Genomic DNA, 21,033 nt, shown 5'->3' with positions numbered 1-21,033 from the left:
TTATATTGTACTCTCCCAAGCGCTTTGTACAGTGCTCCGTAAGTGTTCTGTAAGTGCCCAAGGAATATGATTGATTGATCTTCATGCCAGAGTATCTTTGGAAAGCTTTTTGCTCCTCTTTTCAGAGTCTGAGGAAAACAGACGAAACATCCTGAAAGTTCTGAGATGTTGTCACCGGGCAGAATCAGCCCACTGGTAACTCATGAGCTCACGGATTAGAGGTTGGAAATGGATTTACAGACTCAAGGGTTATGGTTAACGGAAGCAGGTTTATTAAGGCGATAGTACAAAGAACCCACGATAGGTAACCCTCAGAAGCAAAGTTATTCCTAGGCTCATAAGCAATAAGTACACTGGTCAGCAGGCTATCCGCACCTGGTAAAACTGGGAAGGAGACACCTCACAAACCACCCCAAATGGGCTTCCTTTCAAGTAACCCCAAATGGGCTACCTCTCGAACAAGTAGCCCCAAATGGGCTACCTCTCAAACTACCCCAAATGGGCTTTCTTTCATGTTCCCGGATAAAGTACCTAGAATACTCCAAGCGCTTAGTACAGTGCTCTGTACACAGTAAGCGCGCAATAAATACGATTGAATGAAATACTCAATCCTAGATCTAACAAGGAAGTCCATTCGGTCTCTTGGTGCCACACAGGGTCTGACAGAGTGGGCGATCCCGACTCTGGGTAGAGGCGAATCTCCATGTCAGTGTGGCAGAGTTCCAACCTACTGCCAAGAGTTAGTGGAGACCCCCTCCTCAGATATACCTTGCTTCTTTCTGATCCTTTTCCCTTCCACTGGCCATATTTGCGGTGAAAAAGGATCGTGGCTGACAACACCCATCGCGGTTTTCTCATTCCAGGTCTAATTGTTCGGCTTTATTGGGGTCGGAAGTACCGGGAGCTATGGGAAGTGTTAATGCTTCCTATCACCGCCTGCCAGCCCCTTCAGTGCTAGTGAGCTAAGCTCATTAGCCTGGCCAGGTTGTGACGGGTCACAGATGTGACTTCTGCTAAGCACAATCAGCATTACCTAAAGAGCCATAAACTTGATAATGATGATTATGGTATTTTTTAAGTAATAACAATAATAATTATGGTACGTGTTAAGCACTTTCTAAGTGTCAAGCACCGTTCTAAGCGCTGGGTTGGATTCAAGATAATCAGGTTGGACACAGTTCCTGTGTTACATGGGACTCACAGTCTAAGTAGGAGGAAGTAGCATTTAATTCCCATTTTACAGGTGAGAAAACAGGCACAGAGAAGTTGAGAGACTTGCTCCAGTTGACACAGCAGACCGGTGGCAGAACTGGATTTAGAACCTAGGTCCTGTAGCTCCTAGGCCTGAGCTGTTTCCACTAGGTCACACTGCATACTGTGTGCCAAGCACTGTACTAAGTCCTGGGGTGAATGCAAGATAATCAGGTTGGATACAGTCTCTCTGTCCCACAGGCTCACACTGTAAGTAGGAGGAAGACCAGGTGTTGAATCCCCAGTTTACAGATGAGGAAATCGGAAGTACAGACTTGCCTCAGGTTACACGGCAGGCAAGTGGCAGAGCTGGGATTAGAACCCAGTTTCTCTGACTCCCAAGGCCTGTGCTCTTCCCACTAGGCCATGCCGCTTTTTTAGGCCAAATTTGAATCCTCTCAGTTATTAGCTTGGTACTCGAACAGCCACATGGAGGTAGCATTAGAAAAGCGAGCTTAATCAGAAGAACAATCTTCTGATTGTAGGCAATTTGTTTGGACATTTGGGCCCAGTGTTTAAATTACGTTAACACATTGTTCGTACAGCCCTCTCTACTTTTCACATCTAGTAAGGGCTCCAACAGCGCTTAAAATAATAATAGTTTTAAAATGAAGAGACCGGAGTCTTTCAGATGCTGCAGCTTCAGATAGAAGGAATCCCCCAAATATGATTTGATTTAAGATAATTTTTGGTCATCCTTTCTGAAACATTATTGCGGCTATTTTCTGTTCAGATTGATGATACATTAGTACTAGACTTATGTCTTCTGAAGACTTTTTGAGCCCGGTTTTAATGGGGTATTTTATTTATGTACAAGTCTTGTGGCAAGGCCCCAGACTATCCAGAAAATATTTCCAGTGTGTTGTCACCTCTTTTTATTGGAAAGCATAAAGAACTTGTCTGGGGACCAGCTCTTCTAGACCTAATTCTGCCTATGTGGGGAGCTTCTGCTTGAAAATGTATTAGTGGAAGACAGTTTTGGAGATGGATCATAAAATCCCTATTATTATAAAGAAATCCCTTTATCATAAATAAGAGGAGGCCCAGGAAAAGAAGCAGAAATCAATGAAAGCATCTAGAACGCAAACTCCAGAAGCCCAAAAATATAATGGCCTCAAGCATAGCTATTTCCCATATTTCATTATGACGGTATGTATAGTTGCATTATGTATAGTTGTCTTTTGTACCTGAAGACTGTAAGCTCATTGTGGGCAGAGAATGTGTCTGTTTATTGTTACATTGTACTCTCCCAAGAGTTTAGTACAGTGCTTTGTGCACAGTAAGTGCACAATAAATACGAATGAATGAATGAATGAATATGCCACTGAGGTAGCATTCACATGTGAGTGTGAGCCCTCTGTTGGGTAGGGACTGTCTCTATGTGATGCCAATTTGTACTTCCCAAGCGCTTAGTACAGTGCTCTGCACATAGTAAGCGCTCAATAAATACGATTGATTGATTGATTGATTGATTGAGTACTTGTGTGACTGAAAAGGTCAGTTAGTATCCACAGTCCTGATTACATTGTGTGCATGAAACATCTGGCCTTTGTTGTGTTGTCATTTTTTTTTTTTTTTTTTGCTTTTTGATGCTTTCACTTTTGCTCTTACTCAAAAAGACTAATTTCTTTCTTAATTGCGGTACTCCAGGATGGTCTGTCCTCAGCGATTGACTCCCAATTTTCAGCCAGGATGCAGTCTTCTATGAGGCTTTGTTTTACCATGTCCTTAAAACATTTTTTATGTCTTACTTTAGGTTTCCTAATTTCAGTTCTCCATCCAGCAGTTGCTTGGATATCCTGCTGCATTAATTCTCCTCCTATGTTTGACATAGTGTAGCTGTGTGGAGGTGAGCACAGCTTCAAGGCTAGGAGACCGACCTTGTTCCAGAACTTCATTTTTTGCCTTCCTGTCTTATTATCTGATGCAAATAACACTGGTAGATGTGCTCAAGAAATGTTTATGTCACCTGTGTGGGGTCCAGGTCTCAGCTGTAGAAGGGGTGGGACAGCACTGCCTCTCTGTAGTTCTATCATCTGTTTGACAGTGTCCCCAAGACTGGGGCCTTCTTGATTTTGTCTCCTACCACCTTGTCTATCATTGTATTGTTGATCTGTACAGCCTGGGTAACTGAATTCTCCGTTATGCTGATAGTCATTTTTGGCGGTGGGCTTCCTGGAAGGACTGCTCTATCACTTCAGTTTCCTTTAGCCCTTTTGTCAGCCCATAATGCCTCCCTAAATTCTGTGAAGAGGTTTGCAATCATTTGCATGTCTTCATGGGTGTGTGTCTCTAGGGCAATCTCCCAAGCATACAGCAAATTCTGACTGGTAGTCTCTGGGACATAGCATGATGTTTGATGTCTGTAGAGAAAGAGCACAGGGCAATAGAAGTGATGGGGCCTGGTTCTATTCCCAGCCCCATTTCTTGTAAGCGCATAACAAATTCGATCATTTTGCCCATTATGTGACTTTGAGCAAGACATTTAAACTCTCTGTGCCTCAGTTTCCTCATCTGTAAAGTGGGGTGAATTAGCTTTCTTCCTTTTAGACGGTGAACCCTGTGTGTGATCTGATTACTGTATATCTACCCCAATGGCGAGCACAGTGCTTGTCCCATAGTAAGCCCTTTATAAATAATGTTTTATTATTATTATTATTATTATGATGTTGGAAGTTTCCCAGAGGTGTGGTAGCATATTCCCAAAACTACCTCCAGGTCTTTTATAAGGCCTAGGAAAACTGTGTAGAGGTCTTTGTGTTGTTCTCTGCATTTTTCCTCAATCGGTGGTATTTATTGAGTGGTTGCTCCATGCAGAACACTGTACTAAACACTTAGGAGAGTTCAACAGATTGGGATAACACAATTGCTGCCTTCCAAGGAACTCACAATCTAGAGTTAGCTTGATCCTGGAACTGAAATGAGGCAAAAATCATGACTGTTATGCTATTTGGTGGTATGAAGCTATATTGTTGTTCTAGGATCACTCAGCTGACAGTATTCTTTAGTAGCTGATCTAGATTACTGGCCAGCTATGGAAAGTCATGAGATGTCACAAAAATTGCAGCAATTCCACCTTTTCCATTTCTTCTTGATGAAGTCACTGTGGCACTACCTTTAGAAGTAATGTTAGTATTAAGTGTGTGTGGTGTGCAGAGCATTGTGTTAAGCCCTGAGAAGAATACAAAGGTAGAGATCTGCTCCCTGGTTCTCAAGAGGCTCACAATCTAAGAATAGAAGGCAGGAAAAGGAGACTGGCTGCAGACAAAAGAGGAGATGAAACAGAATACCAAAACAACATAAAAAACAAGGAGAAATACATAAAATCAGATCAATTGATCATTGGTATTTATTAATTCATTCAATTGTATTTATTGAGCACTTACTGTGTGCAGAGCACTGTACTAAGCGCTTGGGAAGTACAAGTTGACAACATATAGGGATGGTCCCTACCCAACAAGGGGCTCACAGTCTAGATTTATTAATAACTTATTGTGTGCAGAGCACTCTACTGAGAGTTTGAGAGAGTACTGTACAACAGGATTGATAGACCTGTCCCTGCCAACAATGAGTTTACAGTCTAAATGGGGAGACAGGCATTAATACAAAATGAAATGAAAGAGCAGCAGGGTTTTATAATAATAATAATGATGGTATTTGTTAAGTGCTTACTATGTGCAAAGCACTGTTCTAAGCGCTGGGGAGGTTACAAGGTGATCAGGTTGTTCCATGGGGGGCTCACAGTTTTCATCCCCATTTTCCAGATGAGGTAACTGGGGCCCAGAGAAGTGAAGTGACTTGCCCAAAGTCACACAGCTGACAGTTGGTGGAGCCGAGATTTGAACCCATGACCTCTGACTCCAAAGCCCGGGCTCTTTCTACTGTGCCACGATGGCAGGAGGAACAGCGCTTTGAAGCTCAGAGTCACCTCTGCAGCTACAGCCTTTCCAAGGAAGGTTATGTGAAGGCCATGTGCTGTGGCTGCTTTCTTCCTCCCCATCAGGGTGGTGGGTGCAAGGCAGGTAGGGATGGAGGTAACATTTTAGCTGCCATGGTTGTGTCTTCTGCTCCTTCTCAAAGCTCACCTCTATGCGTGGCTCAGTGGAAAGACCCCGGGCTTGGGAGTCAGAGATCATGGGTTCTAATCACGGCTCTGCCGCTTGTCAGCTGTGTGACTTTGGGCAAGTCACTTAACTTCTCTGTGCCTCGGTTACCTCATCTGTAAAATGGGGATTAAGACAGTGAGCCCCACGTGGGACAACCTGATTACCTTGTATCCTTCCCAGCGCTTAGAACAGTGCTTTGCACATAGTAAGCGCTTAACAAATGCCATTGTTATTATTATTACATGACATCTAAATGGGGTGAAGAACAGCCTGAAAAGTGGCCAGAAAAGGCTCAAGAGGTGGAAGTGGCTCCAACATCACCCCCAGTCGGGATTTCCTAGAGTGGACTTTTTGGCCTTCTGCTTCCAGGTCTCTGAGGCCTGGGTGGATTTTTTTTTTTAATGTTCTTTAGACATAGTGCAGGTTTAAAGAAATAATCTCAGCCCAGAAGGGAACCAAACACAGGGCCAAATTCAGCCAGCATACTTGGCATTTCAGCTATAGACTCTACAGGAATATTCAGAAGTCCAAAGGTGGAGAGATCCACCACGTGCCATATATTTTCTTTAGCTTAAGCCCCATGTTTATTTTGGATGAATTATGAGGAAACTTGAGGCAATGTATAGCTGCAGTTAGTGCTTGGGTCCCTGTGTCAGTCTCGTCAAAATAGTACTAGTGGTGTCATCATCATCATCATCAGTATTTATTGAGGGCTTAATGTGTGCAAAGCACTGTATTAAGTGCTTGGGAGAGTACATTACAACAGGGTTGGTAGACTCGTTCCCTGCCCACAACAAACGTACTGTCTAGAGGGGGAAACATTCATTAATATATAATACATCATAATATATAATATAATATATAATAATATTAACATATATATAATATGTATGTTGCTGACTTGTACTTCCCAAGTGCTCAGTACAGTGCTCTGCATACAGTAAGCGCTCAATAAATATGATTGAATGAATGAATATGTATATAAATCATTTATAACATAATTTATAGATATGTGCATAAGGGCTCTGGTACAGAGAATGAGGCGAATATCAAACGACCAAAAGTCACAGATCCAAGTGCGCAGACGATGCAGAAGGGAGAGGGAGACAAGGAAAAGAGGGCTTAATCAGGGAAGGTCTACTGAAGGAGATCTGATCTCAGTAAGGCTTTGAATGTCAACTAACAATGCTCTTTGTCTGGCTTGCCTAATGTAAAATATCAGAAATGTCCATTATTGCTGTTCATGCATTTTCTTTCACCCATATGACGGTTTTGAGGTGGTCACAAAACTTCTTAGCGGTGTCCCAGCTCATACACATGTGTATAGATTGTTTTTCGCTTGTTTGCTGTACCTTATTTAGGGACAGAGTCCTATCCAAAGCATATGAACCATCAGTGATTTATTTCTAGTTGAGGAAGCCAGGAAAATTTCCCTGTGTGACCTCCACATTCAGAGTGTTGGGTGACTTCTAGCCATGGGAATGTGCATTTTCCACTCCTTTCTATATTTTTTTGTGGTTTGCATGATCGTTTCCTAGCTATATTACAACATTCCATGAACTCAGCTCTGAGTCTTTTGTGTAGCTTTTACCTCCTTTAGGAATTTCATAAACACTGTAAATCATTGTGCATCCATGTCACTGCATTTTTCTCCCTGTGAAGTTGTCCAAACCAAACAAAGCTGATACAACCAGTCCAGCCATGATTGATTAGGGAATGTACCACTTGCAGCCTTTCAAAAAGTGGGGCGTGTGGGTTATCTAAGGTTTCGTTGCTGTGGTAGATTTTGTTTCAAGAAAACGTAGAGCTGGAGAAGGTCTATTAGGTCATCTAGATTGGTCTTACTGATCAGAGAAAGTGTTCCCTTCTATCAATCAATCAATCAGTCATATTTATTGAGTGCTTATTGTGTTTAGAGCAATCTACAAAGCACTTGGGAGAGTACAGTATAACAATACGGCAGAATTTGTGGACACATTCCCTTCCCACAACAAGCGTACAGTCTAGAGGATTTTGAATATTTTCTTTCATAGTGTTCTGAGTGACACAAGCACTGGGGCTCCCACAGCTTCCTTAAGGAAGCCCCCTCCCCACAGTCCTCTGTCTACTAGCTTTATTCCTGGATTTATATTTAGCTCATATTGGGCCTAACTTCCCTCCATTTCACTTCATCTGCTTAGTCCAAAGGAGTACTTGGACCTCCATGAAATCTTTCTATTCTTCTCTGAAATTTGTGTCTTTCACTTTGTGACTCAAATTGTTGACTAAGCCAGTTCAGTAATTCCTGTTGCTTTTCTATGATGTTTCCAGAGGTGCAACCTGCAATCCAGACAGATTTTCCCTTCGTATTCTACCAAGTTGAAAAAAGCCCACGCTTTTTTTTTTTTAGTGGTATTTGTTAAGTGTGTACTGTGTGCCAGGCTCTGTACTAAAATACAAGTCAAACACGTTGGACACAGTCCATGTCCCAATTTTAATCTTAATCCCCATTTTACAGAGGTAACTGATGCACAGAGAAGTTAAGTGACTTGCCCAAAGTCACACTTGTTTGGAAAGTGGTTCTCCTGCTTTGCATTGGTTTACCCTGTATATTGCAAATGCATGTCTAACTTGTTGTCCCATTACATCGGTTTCATACCTATTTAAGTCTTGTGGCTAACATTGGGTTGTTGTTCCTCTGTAGGTTATCCAGGCTGTCTTTTTTGGGATCTGTGTACTGACTGACCTTTCCAGCCTTCTGACCAGAGGAAGTGAGAACCAGGAGCAAGAAAGGCAATTAAAGAAACTCATTTCTCTCCGTGACTGGATGTTGTCTGTCTTGGCCTTCCCTGTCGGTGTTGTAAGTATGATGATAGGTACTAATTTTAGAATGAGAAGTTTTGCTTCCAGTAATTTGTGCCGAAGATTAGGGTTTCTGGAAGAAAAAAAAACACGTTTGTTTTCTATAGAAAGGGATCAATGTCCTTCTCAAAGTCAAAACTTTATTGACCAGAGTCCAAAATTTACATTCACCAAGCCCACATTTGATAGTGCCAGATTTAGCCTGGCGGGAGCCAGTCCTGGGAAAGGCATTTTGGTGCACACCTTAAATTCTGAGTCCTGCCTCTCTGGCTCTGACCTGTTCTTACTTGTTCTTACCTGTGAACTTAGGCAAGGGAAGAACAGTAGCCCACTGTGTTGGCTGTCCTGTGAGCCTGTGGTACAGGCAGACAGAGCCAGAAGGCTACTGCCCCTTTTAGACTGTGAGCCCACTGTTGGGTAGGGACTGTCTCATTGTGTTGCCAACTTGTACTTCTCAAGAGCTCTGCACACAGTAAGCTCTCAATAAATACGATTGACGAGCTCTGCTTCTGGCTCTGCCCACACTCTGCCGTCACCGCCCATGCCAGCACATGCCCTCCAAAGGCCAGCCCTGGTTTCCCGCACTAGGAAGTAAGAGCTCTTAGGAGCCTCCATCAGTCTATCAGTTACCAGGCTGCAGTAGGATTCTGAGCTCCCTCCTGGTATCTGGTTTAGAGAAACTTGGCTCTCCTCCAAACATGGAATAGAAAGAACCTTGTAGAGTCCAGGTTCACCTCAGGTTTGTTCTGAAATTGGGTGAGCCTCATCTTGTCCTCTTAAGTTCTGGGTCTCCTCAGGCCAGGAAGCCTATGGCCCCAGGAACCATGGCAGCTCTGAAACTGCTGTGCATACCTGATAAATCATGCCAGCCCCGAAGTGTCTGGGTTTTGGCTGGGGTGACAAATGCTAGCAGTCAATAGAGGTAACTGGGTAAGTGCAAGTGAGAAGCAGTGTGGTCTAATGGCTAGAGCAGGGGCCTGAGACTCAGGAGGACCTGGATTCTAACAGTGGCTCTGCCACTTGTGTGCTGTGTGATCTTGGGCAAGTCACTTAACTTCTCTGTGCCTCAGTTACCTCATCTGTAAAATGGAGATCATTATTGTGAGCCCCATGTGGGACAGAGACCGTGTCCAACTCTGGCCATTCATTCTCAGTCTCCTTCACGGGCTCCTTCTCTACCGCCCACCCCCTAACTGTGGGGGTCCTTCAGGGTTCAGTTCTGGGTCTCCTTCTATTCTCCATCTACACTTACTCCCTTGGAGAACTCATTCTCTCCCATGGCTTCAACTACGACCTCTATGTTGATGATACCCAAATCTTCATTTCCAGCCCTGACCCTGCCTTCAGTGCCTTATTGAAGGCACATCTACTCCAAGAGGCCTTCCCTGACTAAGCCCTCTTTTCCTTTTCTTCTACTCCCTTCTGTGCTCCCTTTATTTGCTCCCTTTATTCACGCCCCTTCCCAGCCCCACAACACGTATGTACATATCTGTAATTTATTTATTTTTATTGTTGTCTGTCTCCCCCTCTAGACTGTAAGGTCACTGTGAGCAGGGAATGTGATGGTTTATTTTTGTATTGTAAGCTCCCAAGTGCTTAGTACAGTGCTCTGCACACAATTCTCACTCCCTCTCTGCAGTCTCGCATTTCCTCTTGCCTACAAGACATCTCTACTTGGATGTCTGCCTCACCTCAAGCTTAACATTTCCCAAACTGAACTCCTTATCTTCCCACCCAAACCCTGTCCTCCTCTGACTTTCCCATTACTGTAGATGCCACCACCATCCTTTCTGTCTCACAAGCCCGTAACCTTGGCATTATTCTTGACTCGTCTCTGTCATTCAACCCACATATTCAGTCCATCACTAAATCCTGTCAGTCCTACCTTCACAACATTGCTAAAATCCACCCTTTCCTCTCCATCCAAACTGCTACCATGATAATACAGTCATTCATCCTGTCCCGCCTTGATTACTGCATCAGCCTCCTTGGTGACCTCCCTGCCTCCCGTCTCTCCCCACTTCAATCCATACTTCACTCTGCTGCACGGATCATTTTTCTACAGAAATATTCAGGACACATCACTCCGCTTCTCAGAAACCTCCAGTGGTTGCCAATCTACCACTGCATCAAACAAAAACTCCTCACCATTGGCCTTAAAGCAGTCCACCACCTTGCCCCCGCCTACCTCACCTTGCTACTCTCTATCTGCAATCCAGCCTGCATACTTGGCTCCTCTTGTGCTAACCTTCTCACTGTGCCTCAGTCTCGCCTGTCTCTCCGCCAGCCCCTGGCCCACATCCTGCCTCTGGCCTGGAATGCCCTCCTTCCTCAAATCTGACAGACAATCACTCTCCCCCACTTCAATGCCTTATTGAAGGCAGTCTCCTCCAAGAGGCCTTCCCTAACTAAGGCTTCTTTTCCTTTTCTTCAATTCCCTTCTGCATCACCCTGACTCACTCCCTTTATTCACCATGCCCCCTGCCCCACAGCACTTATGTACATATCTGTAATGTATTTATTTGTACTGATGTCTGCTTCTCTGGGCCTCAGTTAACTCATTGTAAAATGGGGATTAAGACTGTGAGCCCCCCCCCCCCCCCATGGGACAACCTGATCACCTTGTAACCTCCCCAGTGCTTAGAGCAGTGCTTTGCACATAGTAAGCACTTTATAAATGCCATCATTGTTGTCTCTCTCCCCGCTTCTAGACTGTAAGGTCATTGTGGGCAGGGAATGTGACTGTTTATTGTTGTATAGTACTCTCACAATTGCTTAGTACGGTGCTCTGATAACAGTAAGCTCCCCATAAATATGATTGAATGAATGAATGAATTACTTTGTATCTTATCCCAGGACTTAGACTTGTGCCTGGCACATAGTAAGCACTTAATAAATACTATTAAAAACAAAAGACAATCTCCACCTCCCCTCCTCCCCGCAGGAGTGAAGTTAGGCAGGGCTGAGTATTGGTATAAGTATAAACCTCCCACACTTGCTCAGGTGACATGACCCGAATTTCAAGCCAGCGCTCTAGTGCAGAAGCCTCAGTTCATTTCAGCACATCAAAACATGGTGACCTGTAAAAGCCTCCAGACTTTGGGGCAGTATTAGACTGGGCACATTGTCGGTGCACAGGCAGGTCTCCTTCTTTCTTACCCTAGTGTCCTGGATGTCTGCCAAGTTAGCAGTCATCCAACAGTTGCCTCACATCTTATTTATGGATGTTATTTCTTCTCCTCCTGCTCTTCCTTTTCTTTTCCTCTTCTTTCTCCTCCTCCTCCTCCTGTTTTTTCTTCTCCTCCTTTCTCCTCTTCCTTCTTTCTCCTCATCCTTCTTTTTCTCCTTCTCCTCCTCTTTCTCCTCCTCTTCCTTTTTCTCCCCTTTCTCCTCTTTATCCTCTTCCTTTTTCTTCTCTTCCTCTTCTTTCTGCCCGTCTTCCTCAATAGCATTTACTCTCTGCTGTATGCAAAACAGTGTAATAGGCACTTGGGATAATCCATTAAAGGGTTTTGACATTGTGGAGCTGGCAGTTTAATGAAGGAGACATATAGACAGAAATTGTCAAGCAGATTCTGGAAAAAAGAGTAACAGCATAGTTACAAATGGTAAAAACAAAAGTAAGCAATTAAATAGTATACCAATATACACAGGAGTTTCTTGACTAGGAATGTGGAAATTCATCAGGAAAAGCCTCCTGGAGGAAGTAGACCTTGAGCCCGTTGTTGGGTAGGGACCGTCTCTATATGTTGCCGACTTGCACTTCCCAAGCGCTTAGTACAGTGCTCCGCATACAGTAAGCACGCAATAAATACGATTGAATGAATGAATGAATGAAATGGCTTTTAAGGAGGATTTTTAAGGTGCGAACATGTAGTTTAGGGGATTTAAGGGAGCAGGGAATTCCATGTAGGAGGCAGAGAAGCATGAGCAGTTGACAGTTTTTATTGAGTACCTGTGGTTTACAGCACTGTACTAAATGCTTTGGAGACTACAATAAGAAGAAATAGACATGATTCCGGCTAAAAGGAGCTAAAATCTAGCAAGAGGGAACAGATAGGATATAGACTGAGCCCCCTCCTTCCTCTCCCCATCCCCCCCACCTTACCTCCTTCCCCTCCCCACCGCACCTGTATATATGTTTCTACATATTTATTACTCTATTTTACTTGTACATATTTACTATTCTATTTATTTTATTTTGTTAATATGTTTTGTTTTGTTTTCTGTCTCCCCCTTCTAGACTGTGAGCCGGCTGTTGGGTAGGGACCGTCTCTATATGTTGCCAACTTGTACTTCCCAAGCGCTTAGTATAGTGCTCTGCACACAGTAAGCGCTCAATAAATATGATTGAATGAATATAATGCCCTGACAGGAGAGAAAATAAAGAGGGGATATGTATATGAGCTAATGCTTAAGTAATAGGGCATGAAAGACATGTATGTAAGTGCTGCAGGCAATTGTGAGTAAAACAGTGCATCAGTGCTATGCAGGGGGGTAGGCTCTGCATTGCTGTGAGCGGGATTCAGTTGGAACAGCTTTCTGCTCTTAAACGGACCCCTGTTGCTGCTCTGACTGAGAGTTCTGTCATATCTTTCAAATTTTGAGAAAGGTCACTCGGGACAACTGCTTGTTTTAAATACAATTAATTCTCATTCAGAGGTTGACGTAGTTCGGGTGCATCTGCAGTGACTTTTCTTGCCTCTCCCTCTTTGCTTCAGGGTAAGTGGTAGAAAGAGATTTAACAGCATTGGCATCCTCCGCTCCCTTTTTTATTTGGCTCTGCTGGTAAAATGTTAATGCTCTGTGTCATCAGCAGCAGTATTTCCTGCCATTCTTTGCCAGAAAGCAGCCTCCAGTTTTGTAGCATCAGCATTATCAGTGGTATTTATTGGGCACTTACTATGTGTAGAGCACTGTACTGAGCACTGAGAAGCAGCATGGCCTAATGGAAAGAGCATGGGCCTGGGAGACAGAGGACCTAAGTTCTAATCCTGCCTCTGCTGCTTGTCTTTTGTGTGATCTTGGGCAAGTCATTTAACTTCTCAGTGCCTCAGTTACCTCATCTATAAAATGGGGATGAAGACTCGGAGCCCTATGTGGGACAGGGACTGTGTCCAACCCAATTATTTTGTATCTACCCCATCACTTAGTACAGTGCCTGGCACATAGTAAGTGCTTAACAAATTCCCATCCCCACAGCACATTCCCATCCCCACGGCACTTGTGTATGTATCTGTATGCTTTCCACACAGTAAGTGCTCAATAAATATGATTGAATGAGTGAGTGTATATATCTGTAAATTATTAATTTATTTAATCTATTTGTTTAGATTAATGTCTCCCCCTCTAGACTGTGAGCTCGTTGTGGGCAGGAATGTGTCCCTTTATTGTTATATTTTACTCTCCCAAGTGCTTAGTACAGTGCTTTACACGGTAAGCACTCAGTAAATGAATGAATGAAGTACCATTTAAAAGCACACACACACATACATTCGGGAAAGTACAGTATAACAGAATTGGTAGCCATATTCCCTTCCCACAGTGAGTTTACAGTTTGAGTTTTGTAGTGCTCCTGAGAACCAGGTAGACAATCCCTATACTAAAATAAGCCCAGCCTGATCTGTAAGCAAGAGGACGCTGCTCAACAAAGCATTGTACCTGCTCCGAGTTCGCCCAGGCAAACACAGAGTCGTTTTTGTCATAGCCGTGTGTCCTGATGCCTCTGGTACTCTAGGGCAACTTTTATCAGAGACACCCTTGGGACTGTACTCTCCCAAACCATGGAGTCCCCTGATCTCTTCAAAGCTACTATGATTCATGTGCAATTCATACACAGCACTCTGAAGAAATTTAAACGTTTAACTGTGCAAATTCTTGAAAAATTGAAATGTTGTGATTTGATTTCTCTATAAGCAAAAATAGTGAAATACATCAATTTGGTTGACGTGGATCAAAATTCCATGAAGGTAAATTCTTAAATTTTCCTTCCCGTTACCTGTGACAATGATGTTGGTTTGGAAATTCAAGTAATTAGCACTACGTTAGCATTATTTTTAAGTGCTTTAACTTGTAATGAATCAGAAATTGAGCTATCTGAACAATTTAAATAATAATAAAAAAATAATAATGGTATTTGTTAAGCGCTTACTATGTGCAAAGCACTGTTCTAAGCGCTGGGGAGGATACAAGGTGATCATGTTATCCCACGTGGGGCTCACAGTCTTCATCCCCATTTTACAGAGGAGGGAAAAGAGGCCCAGAAAAGTGAAGTGACTTGCCCAAGGTCACACAGCAGACATGTGGGGGAGCCGGGATTAGAACCCATGACCTTTGACTCCCAAGCCCGTGCTCTTTCCACTGAGCCACGGTCTTGGGATTCACTATACAGAGAGCATATAATGGCAATGAAAAATTCTCATCAGCTATAACTAGAGTTACAGCTAGAGAAAACAATGTGGGCTAGTGGCTAGAACATAGTCCTGGGAGGCAGAATGGCCTGGGTTCTAATCTCAACTCCACCCTATGTCTGCTTATCTGCTGTGTGACTTTAGGCAAGCCACTCAACTTCTCTGTGTTTCTATTATCTATTCTGTAAAATAGGGATCAAGTCTGTGAGCCCATTTGGGACAGGGACTGTGTCCAGCCTGATTAGCTTATATCCATCCCTGCACTTAGTACAGTGCCTGACACATAGTAAGCACTTAACAAATACCGGTAAAAAAAATGGATAAGATGATGTTTTCTGCAAAACCTTGATGCAACTGAGAATTTTTTGAATGAATGTAAAATTTATCATTTGTGTTTATGTCAATCAATCAATCAATCGATCATATTTATTGAGTGCTTACTGTGTGCAGAGCACTGTACTAAGCACTTGGGAAGTACAAGTTGGCAACATATAGAGACAGTCCCTACCCAATAGTGGGCTCACAGTCTAAAAGGGGGAGACAGAGAACAAAACCAAACATACTAACAAAATAAAATAAATAGAATAGATATGTACAAGTAAAATAAATAAATAAATAAATAGAGTAATAAATATGTACAAACATATATACATATATACAGGTGCTGTGGGGAAGGGAAGGAGGTAAGATGGGGGGGGTGGAGAGGGGGATATGGTTTTTCACATAGATGGAGAGCTGATCTCCCTGATGCCAATGGCAAGAACCTCTATTTTTTATGGTATTTGTTAACCACTTACTATGTGGCAGGCACTGTACTAAGTGCTGTACTTAGGTACAACATAATCTGGTTGGACACAGACCCTGTACCATACATTTTTAGTCTGTATTTTACAGATGAGGTTATTGAGGCACAGAGAAGTTAAATGACTTGTCCAAGGTCATGCAGCTGAGATTAGAACCCAGATCTTCTGACTCCTAGGCCCATACTCTTTCCACTAGGCCACACTGCTTTCCTATTCTCCAGAAGCTTGATATTTAGGCTTCTTGAAGGTCTCTGAATACTCTTTTCTACTGCATTACTTAGGAGAAGCAGCGTGACTCGGTGGAAAAAACCTGGGCTTTGGAGTCAGAGGTCATGGGTTCAAATCCCGCTCCGCTACTTGTCAGCTGTGTGACTTTGGGCGAGTCACTTAACTTCTCTGTGCCTCAGTTACCTCATCTGTAAAATGGGGATTAAAACTGTGAGCCCCCCATGGGACAGCCTGATCACCTTGCAACCTCCCCAGCACTTAGAACAGTGCTTTGCACATAGTAAGCGCTTATTAAATGCTGTCATTATAATTATTATTGTATTGATAGTTGAAGTTTGGAACATATGAGCCAATGGTCAGTCTATATCTTTGTCCCTTGCCTAACTATAGTGATCAGTACATCTTTCAAATCCCATTGACAAGAGAGGCTTTCTCATCCACTCACTCTTTCATCCACTCACTCTTTCATCCTTTTCAGCTCTCAAGAGGAGCTATGCTTGCCTCATTTCAGAATCCACCCCCTTGTACCCTATTCCCTCTCACCTTCTGAAAACACTTGAAGGCATTCTTCTTTCCTGTGTAATCCCCGGCTTCAACTGCTTAGTTTCTGTAGGCTCCTTCCCATCTGTTTTCAAACATGCTTCTCCATTAAAAAAAAAATGCTGGATCCAAGTTAAGCACATTTACTTAGTGAAGAGCCCTGTACTAAGTCTTTAGGAAAGCATAGTACAATAGAGTTGGTAAGAATGATTCCTGCCCATAATGAGTTTACAGTCTACAGGGGAAGACAGACATTTTAAAAAATTGTACTGCATTCTGTAGCTATTGCCCCATCTCCCTGCTCCCATTCCTACCTAAATTCCTCAGACAGGTTGCATTCATTTTCTGCCTTCCTTCCTATCTGCCAACCCCCTTTTTGACCCTATACAATCTTTTCACCTCCTCTAGGATGTAATGAGCATGGGAGAGGACTGTGTCAGGACAAAAACAAGGCTAAAATAGTGTTTCATTTGGGAAATGAGTGTGTCCCACAGTGTCACAGAGAGCTGGTACATCCAAGAAGGTTAAGGAGGAGTACAGTCTATAAGATGGCAAGAAGGTTATTGATGACCTTGGAGAGAGTGAGTTCAGTGGGGGGAATGGGGTGGAAATTGGATTGCAAAGGGTCAAGAAGGGGTTGGAAACAGGTGTATATACAATCCGTTTCAGATGTTTGGACAAGAATAGGAGGAGGATGACAGGGTGGTGGCTGAAGGGTGCAGTGGGGTCCAGAGAAGGGATTGTTAGACTGTGAGCCTGTTGTTGGGTAGGGACCGTCTCTATCTGTTGCTGAATTGTACTTTTCAAGTGCTTAGTACAGTGCTTTGCACACAGTAAGCTCTCAAAAATATGATTGAATGAATTGTTAGGACAGGGGCACATAGATGTGTCTTGAAGGCAAACAGGAACTATCAGAGAGGGCAGTGCACTTAGTCCTAATACAGTGAATAGCTGTCTGTTGTGTGACCTTGGGCAAGTCACTTAACTTCTCTAATAATAATAATTATGGTACTTGTTAAGCGCTTACTATGTGCCAAGCACTGTTCCAAGTTCTAGGGTAGATACACGTTAATCAGGTTAGACACAGTCCCTGTCCCACATGGGACTCACACTCTTTTAGACTGTGAGCCCACTGTTGGGTAGGGACTGTCTCTATATGTTGCCAACTTGTACTTCCCAAACGCTTAGTGCAGTGCTTTGCACACAGTAAGCGCTCAATAAATACGATTGATTGATTGATTGATTGATTGATTAATCCCCATTTTACAGATGAGGGAACTGAGACCCAGAGAAGTTAAGTGATTTGCCCAAGGTCACACAGCAGGCATGTGGCCAAACCAGGATTAGAACCCAGGACCTTCTGATGCCCTGGCCCATGCTGTATCCACTAAGCCATGCTGCTTCCACCATTTTCAGTTTCCTTATCTGTAAATAGGGTTTAAATCTTACTCCTTCTACGTAGATTGTGAGTCCCAGGTAGGATAGGGACTGGCTCCTCCACCCTTGTTATCTTGTATCTACCCCAGTGTGTCATACGGTGCTTGGCACATAGTAAGCACTTAACAAATACTATAATCACTATATTTGGAGTTTGGGGTGAAGAAGGCGTTAAAGTTGGGTTGAGACGAGAATTGTCCCAGGCATTTCAAGCTGCTGGTTTAGTGTCTTCCTGAGCATCCTCTTCCTCCCTTCAAGGCCCTACTGAGAGCTCACCTCCTCCAGGAGGCCTTCCCAGACTGAGCCCCTTCCTTCCTTTCCCCCTCGTTCCCCTCTCCATCCCCCCATCTTACCTCCTTCCCTTCCCCACAGCACCTGTATATATGTATATATGTTTGTACATGTTTATTACTCTATTTATTTATTTATTTATTTATTTATTTTACTTGTACATATCTATTCTATTTATTTTATTTTGTTAGTATGTTTGGTTTTGTTCTCTGTCTCCCCCTTTTAGACTGTGAGCCCACTGTTGGGTAGGGGCTATCTCTATATGTTGCCAACTTGTACTTCCCAAGTGCTTAGTACAGTGCTCTACACACAGTAAGCACTCAATAAATATGATTGATTGATTGATTGATTGATCCTTTTGGACTGACCGTCCTGGGGGAGAAGGGTGGCAGGGGACTATCAAGACAACAAGAGTCTGGGGGAATTCTCCTAGAAATTAGTTTTCCCAGTGAGTCTCAAAATTGTCTCCATTTTGCAGTATGCATCTCTTTGAGCGGATATCTTTGCAGTTACTCTAATTGGGCTTATAAATTTTGAATAAAAATTTTATATGCTAACCTGGGGCCGAATTCATTAAAATTAGAGGGATCATGTAGGCCTCTAATGTGGGATATTATCGTCCCTCCTTCATTTGACAACATTGACGTGTCCCTCTTTAGGCTCTCAAATGCAAACCACGTGAAATGGAACCAATAGATATTTTCCAAGAGCTATTCCCAGTAGATTTCATTAAGTGACATGTCAGCTCGATCTAGAGAATCCTAGGGGATAAGTTCTTATATGCACGTAGATTTGCAATTCAGTAATATTCAGAAAATGAGATTGGGATCCAGCCCTGGGATTTGAAATAGCTGCAATTTTCCGGTTACTGTATTTGAATATGAGTAAATACAAAGCAACTTAACTTCAAATGAAAACCAGACAAACCAATTAGCATCTGTTTCTAATCTGTGAATGCATGGAGTATAAATGTGACAAAAATATAAGTTGTGAAAAGGAATAGGAATCAGATAGTATTTGTGATTCTACAAGGAAGCAGAGGCTTTTTCTCCTATTTTTGTGGAACTGGAAGGAATCTTGAATGATCATTTGGTCCAGCCCTCTGCCTCCAGGCAAATGAGAAACTAAATAACCTACAACAGATGCTTGTCTTTTCCTTAAAGAGCTCTGGAGTTCCTTAAAGGAAGAAAAGATGACAAACTTTTTCATTAGATTGTAAGCCTCTTGAGGAAGGGTTCATATTTTTAATTGTTTTGTGTTCTCAAGCAGGTAATAAGGTTCCCTATCACAGAAGGTGCTCAGTAAATGCTTCAAAGAGTATGCTAATGAGAATCTGACCAATTAGTCAATCCATCAGGAGTAATTATTGAGCACTTACTGATACAGAGTACTGACTAAATGCTTGGGAGAGGACAGTGCAACAGGGAAGTACAATTGAACAGAATTGGTAGACACAATCCCAGCCCACAATATGCTTATAGTCTAGATGGGGAGACAGACATTAATATAAATAAATAAATTACAGATGTGTACATAACTACTGTGGGGCTAAGGAAAGGGTGAATAAATAGTACCAATCCAAGTACAAGGGTGACTCATTCGCTCCCAAGGCTTCAACTATCACCTCTACACTGATGACACCCAAATTTACATCTCTGCCCCTGCTCTCTCTCCCTCCCTCCAGGCTCGTATGTCCTTCTGCCTTCAGGACATCGCCATCTGGATGTCTGCTCTCCATCTAAAACTCAACATGTCCAAGAATGAGCTCCTTATCTTCCCTCCCAAACCCTGCCCTCTCCCTGACTTTCCCCTCACTGTAGACGGCACTAGCATCCTTCCCGTCTCACAAGCTCGCAACCTTGGCGTCATCCGTGACTGCTCTCTCATTCACCCCACACATCCAATCCATCACCAAAACCTGCCGGTCTCACCTCCACAACATCGCCAAGGTCCACCCTTTCCCCTCCATCCAAACCGTTACCTTTCTGGTTCAGTCTCTCATCCTATCCCGACTGGATTACTGCACCAGCCTCCTCTCTGATCTCCCATCCTCCTGTCTCTCCCCGCTTCAGTATGTACTTCACTCTGCTGCCCGGATTATCTGTGTACAGAAACATTCTGGGCATGTCACTCCCCTCCTCAAAAAACTCCAGTGGTTGCCTATCAACCCTCAAATCAAGCAAAAACTCCTCACTTTCGGCTTCAAGGCTCTCCATCGCCTCTCCCCGTCCTACCTCACCTCCCTTCTCTCCTTCTTCAGCCTAGCCCACACACTCTGCTCCTCTGCAGCTAACCTTATTGTGCCTCATTCTTACCTGTTCCACCATCGACCCTTGGCCCACATCCTACCTCTGGCCTGGAATGCCCTCCCTCCCAACATCCGCCAAGCTAGCTCTCTTCCTCCCTTCAAAGCCCTACTGAGAGCTCACTTCCAGGAGGCCTTCCCTGACTGAGCCCCCCTCTTTTTTCCTCTCCTCCCCACCATCATCCTCCCCTCCCTCTGCCCTACCCCCTTCCCCTCCCCACAGCACTTGTATATACTTGTATATATTTATTACTCTATTTTATTTGTACATATTTATTACTCTATTTATTTTATTAATGATGTGTACATAGCTATAATTCTATTTATTCTGATGGTATTGACACCTATGTACTTGTTGTATTTTGTTGTCCATCTCCCCCTTCTAGACGGTGAGCCTGTCGTTGGGTAGGGACTGTCTCTATATGTTGCTGATTTGTACTTCCCAAGCGCTTAGTACAGTGCTCTGCACATAGTAAGCACTCAGTAAATATGAATGAATGAATGAAAGGAAATGAGGGCTTAGTCAGGGAAGGCCTCTTGGAGGAGGTGTGCTTTTATTAAGGCTTGCTCGATGAGGGTGTCGCCTAACTAGTTTTATCTTTCTTAAGGATCGTTTTTTTAATCTTGCTGATTTATTTCCCCTTTTCCCCTTGAAACCGATCATCCCGTGATTGTTTCCCTTAAGGTACCCATGCTCTTCTGTATCCTTAATGACTTCTTCCCAAGTGCCCATTCTGGTACTCCAGGTGCCATCCTGGACTGTATGTACCAGGGACCTTGGCACTGACTGAGTAGTAGTTGTCGTGACCACTGAGTGCTTA

At 43.3% G+C, this 21,033-nt stretch overlaps 1 protein-coding gene across 4 annotated transcripts in view; it reads left to right on the top strand.

Annotated features, from left to right (window-relative positions):
• AIG1 (androgen induced 1) overlaps positions 1–21,033 on the top strand; it is a 308,723-nt gene that overhangs the window by 71,816 nt on the left and 215,874 nt on the right. For all 4 annotated transcript variants that reach the window (XR_005456464.1, XM_038768294.1, XM_038768303.1 and 1 more), the window contains one exon: positions 8,041–8,196. Coding sequence is in view for 3 of the 4 variants with exons in the window: in XM_038768294.1 (XP_038624222.1) it covers positions 8,041–8,196 (156 nt within the window). In the remaining variant the exon portion in view is untranslated. The remainder of the gene's footprint in view (positions 1–8,040; positions 8,197–21,033) is intronic.

This window comes from Tachyglossus aculeatus, chromosome 2, assembly GCF_015852505.1.
Source record: "Tachyglossus aculeatus isolate mTacAcu1 chromosome 2, mTacAcu1.pri, whole genome shotgun sequence".
NCBI lineage: Eukaryota > Metazoa > Chordata > Mammalia > Monotremata > Tachyglossidae > Tachyglossus > Tachyglossus aculeatus.
This window is presented reverse-complemented; position numbering and strand designations above follow the sequence as displayed.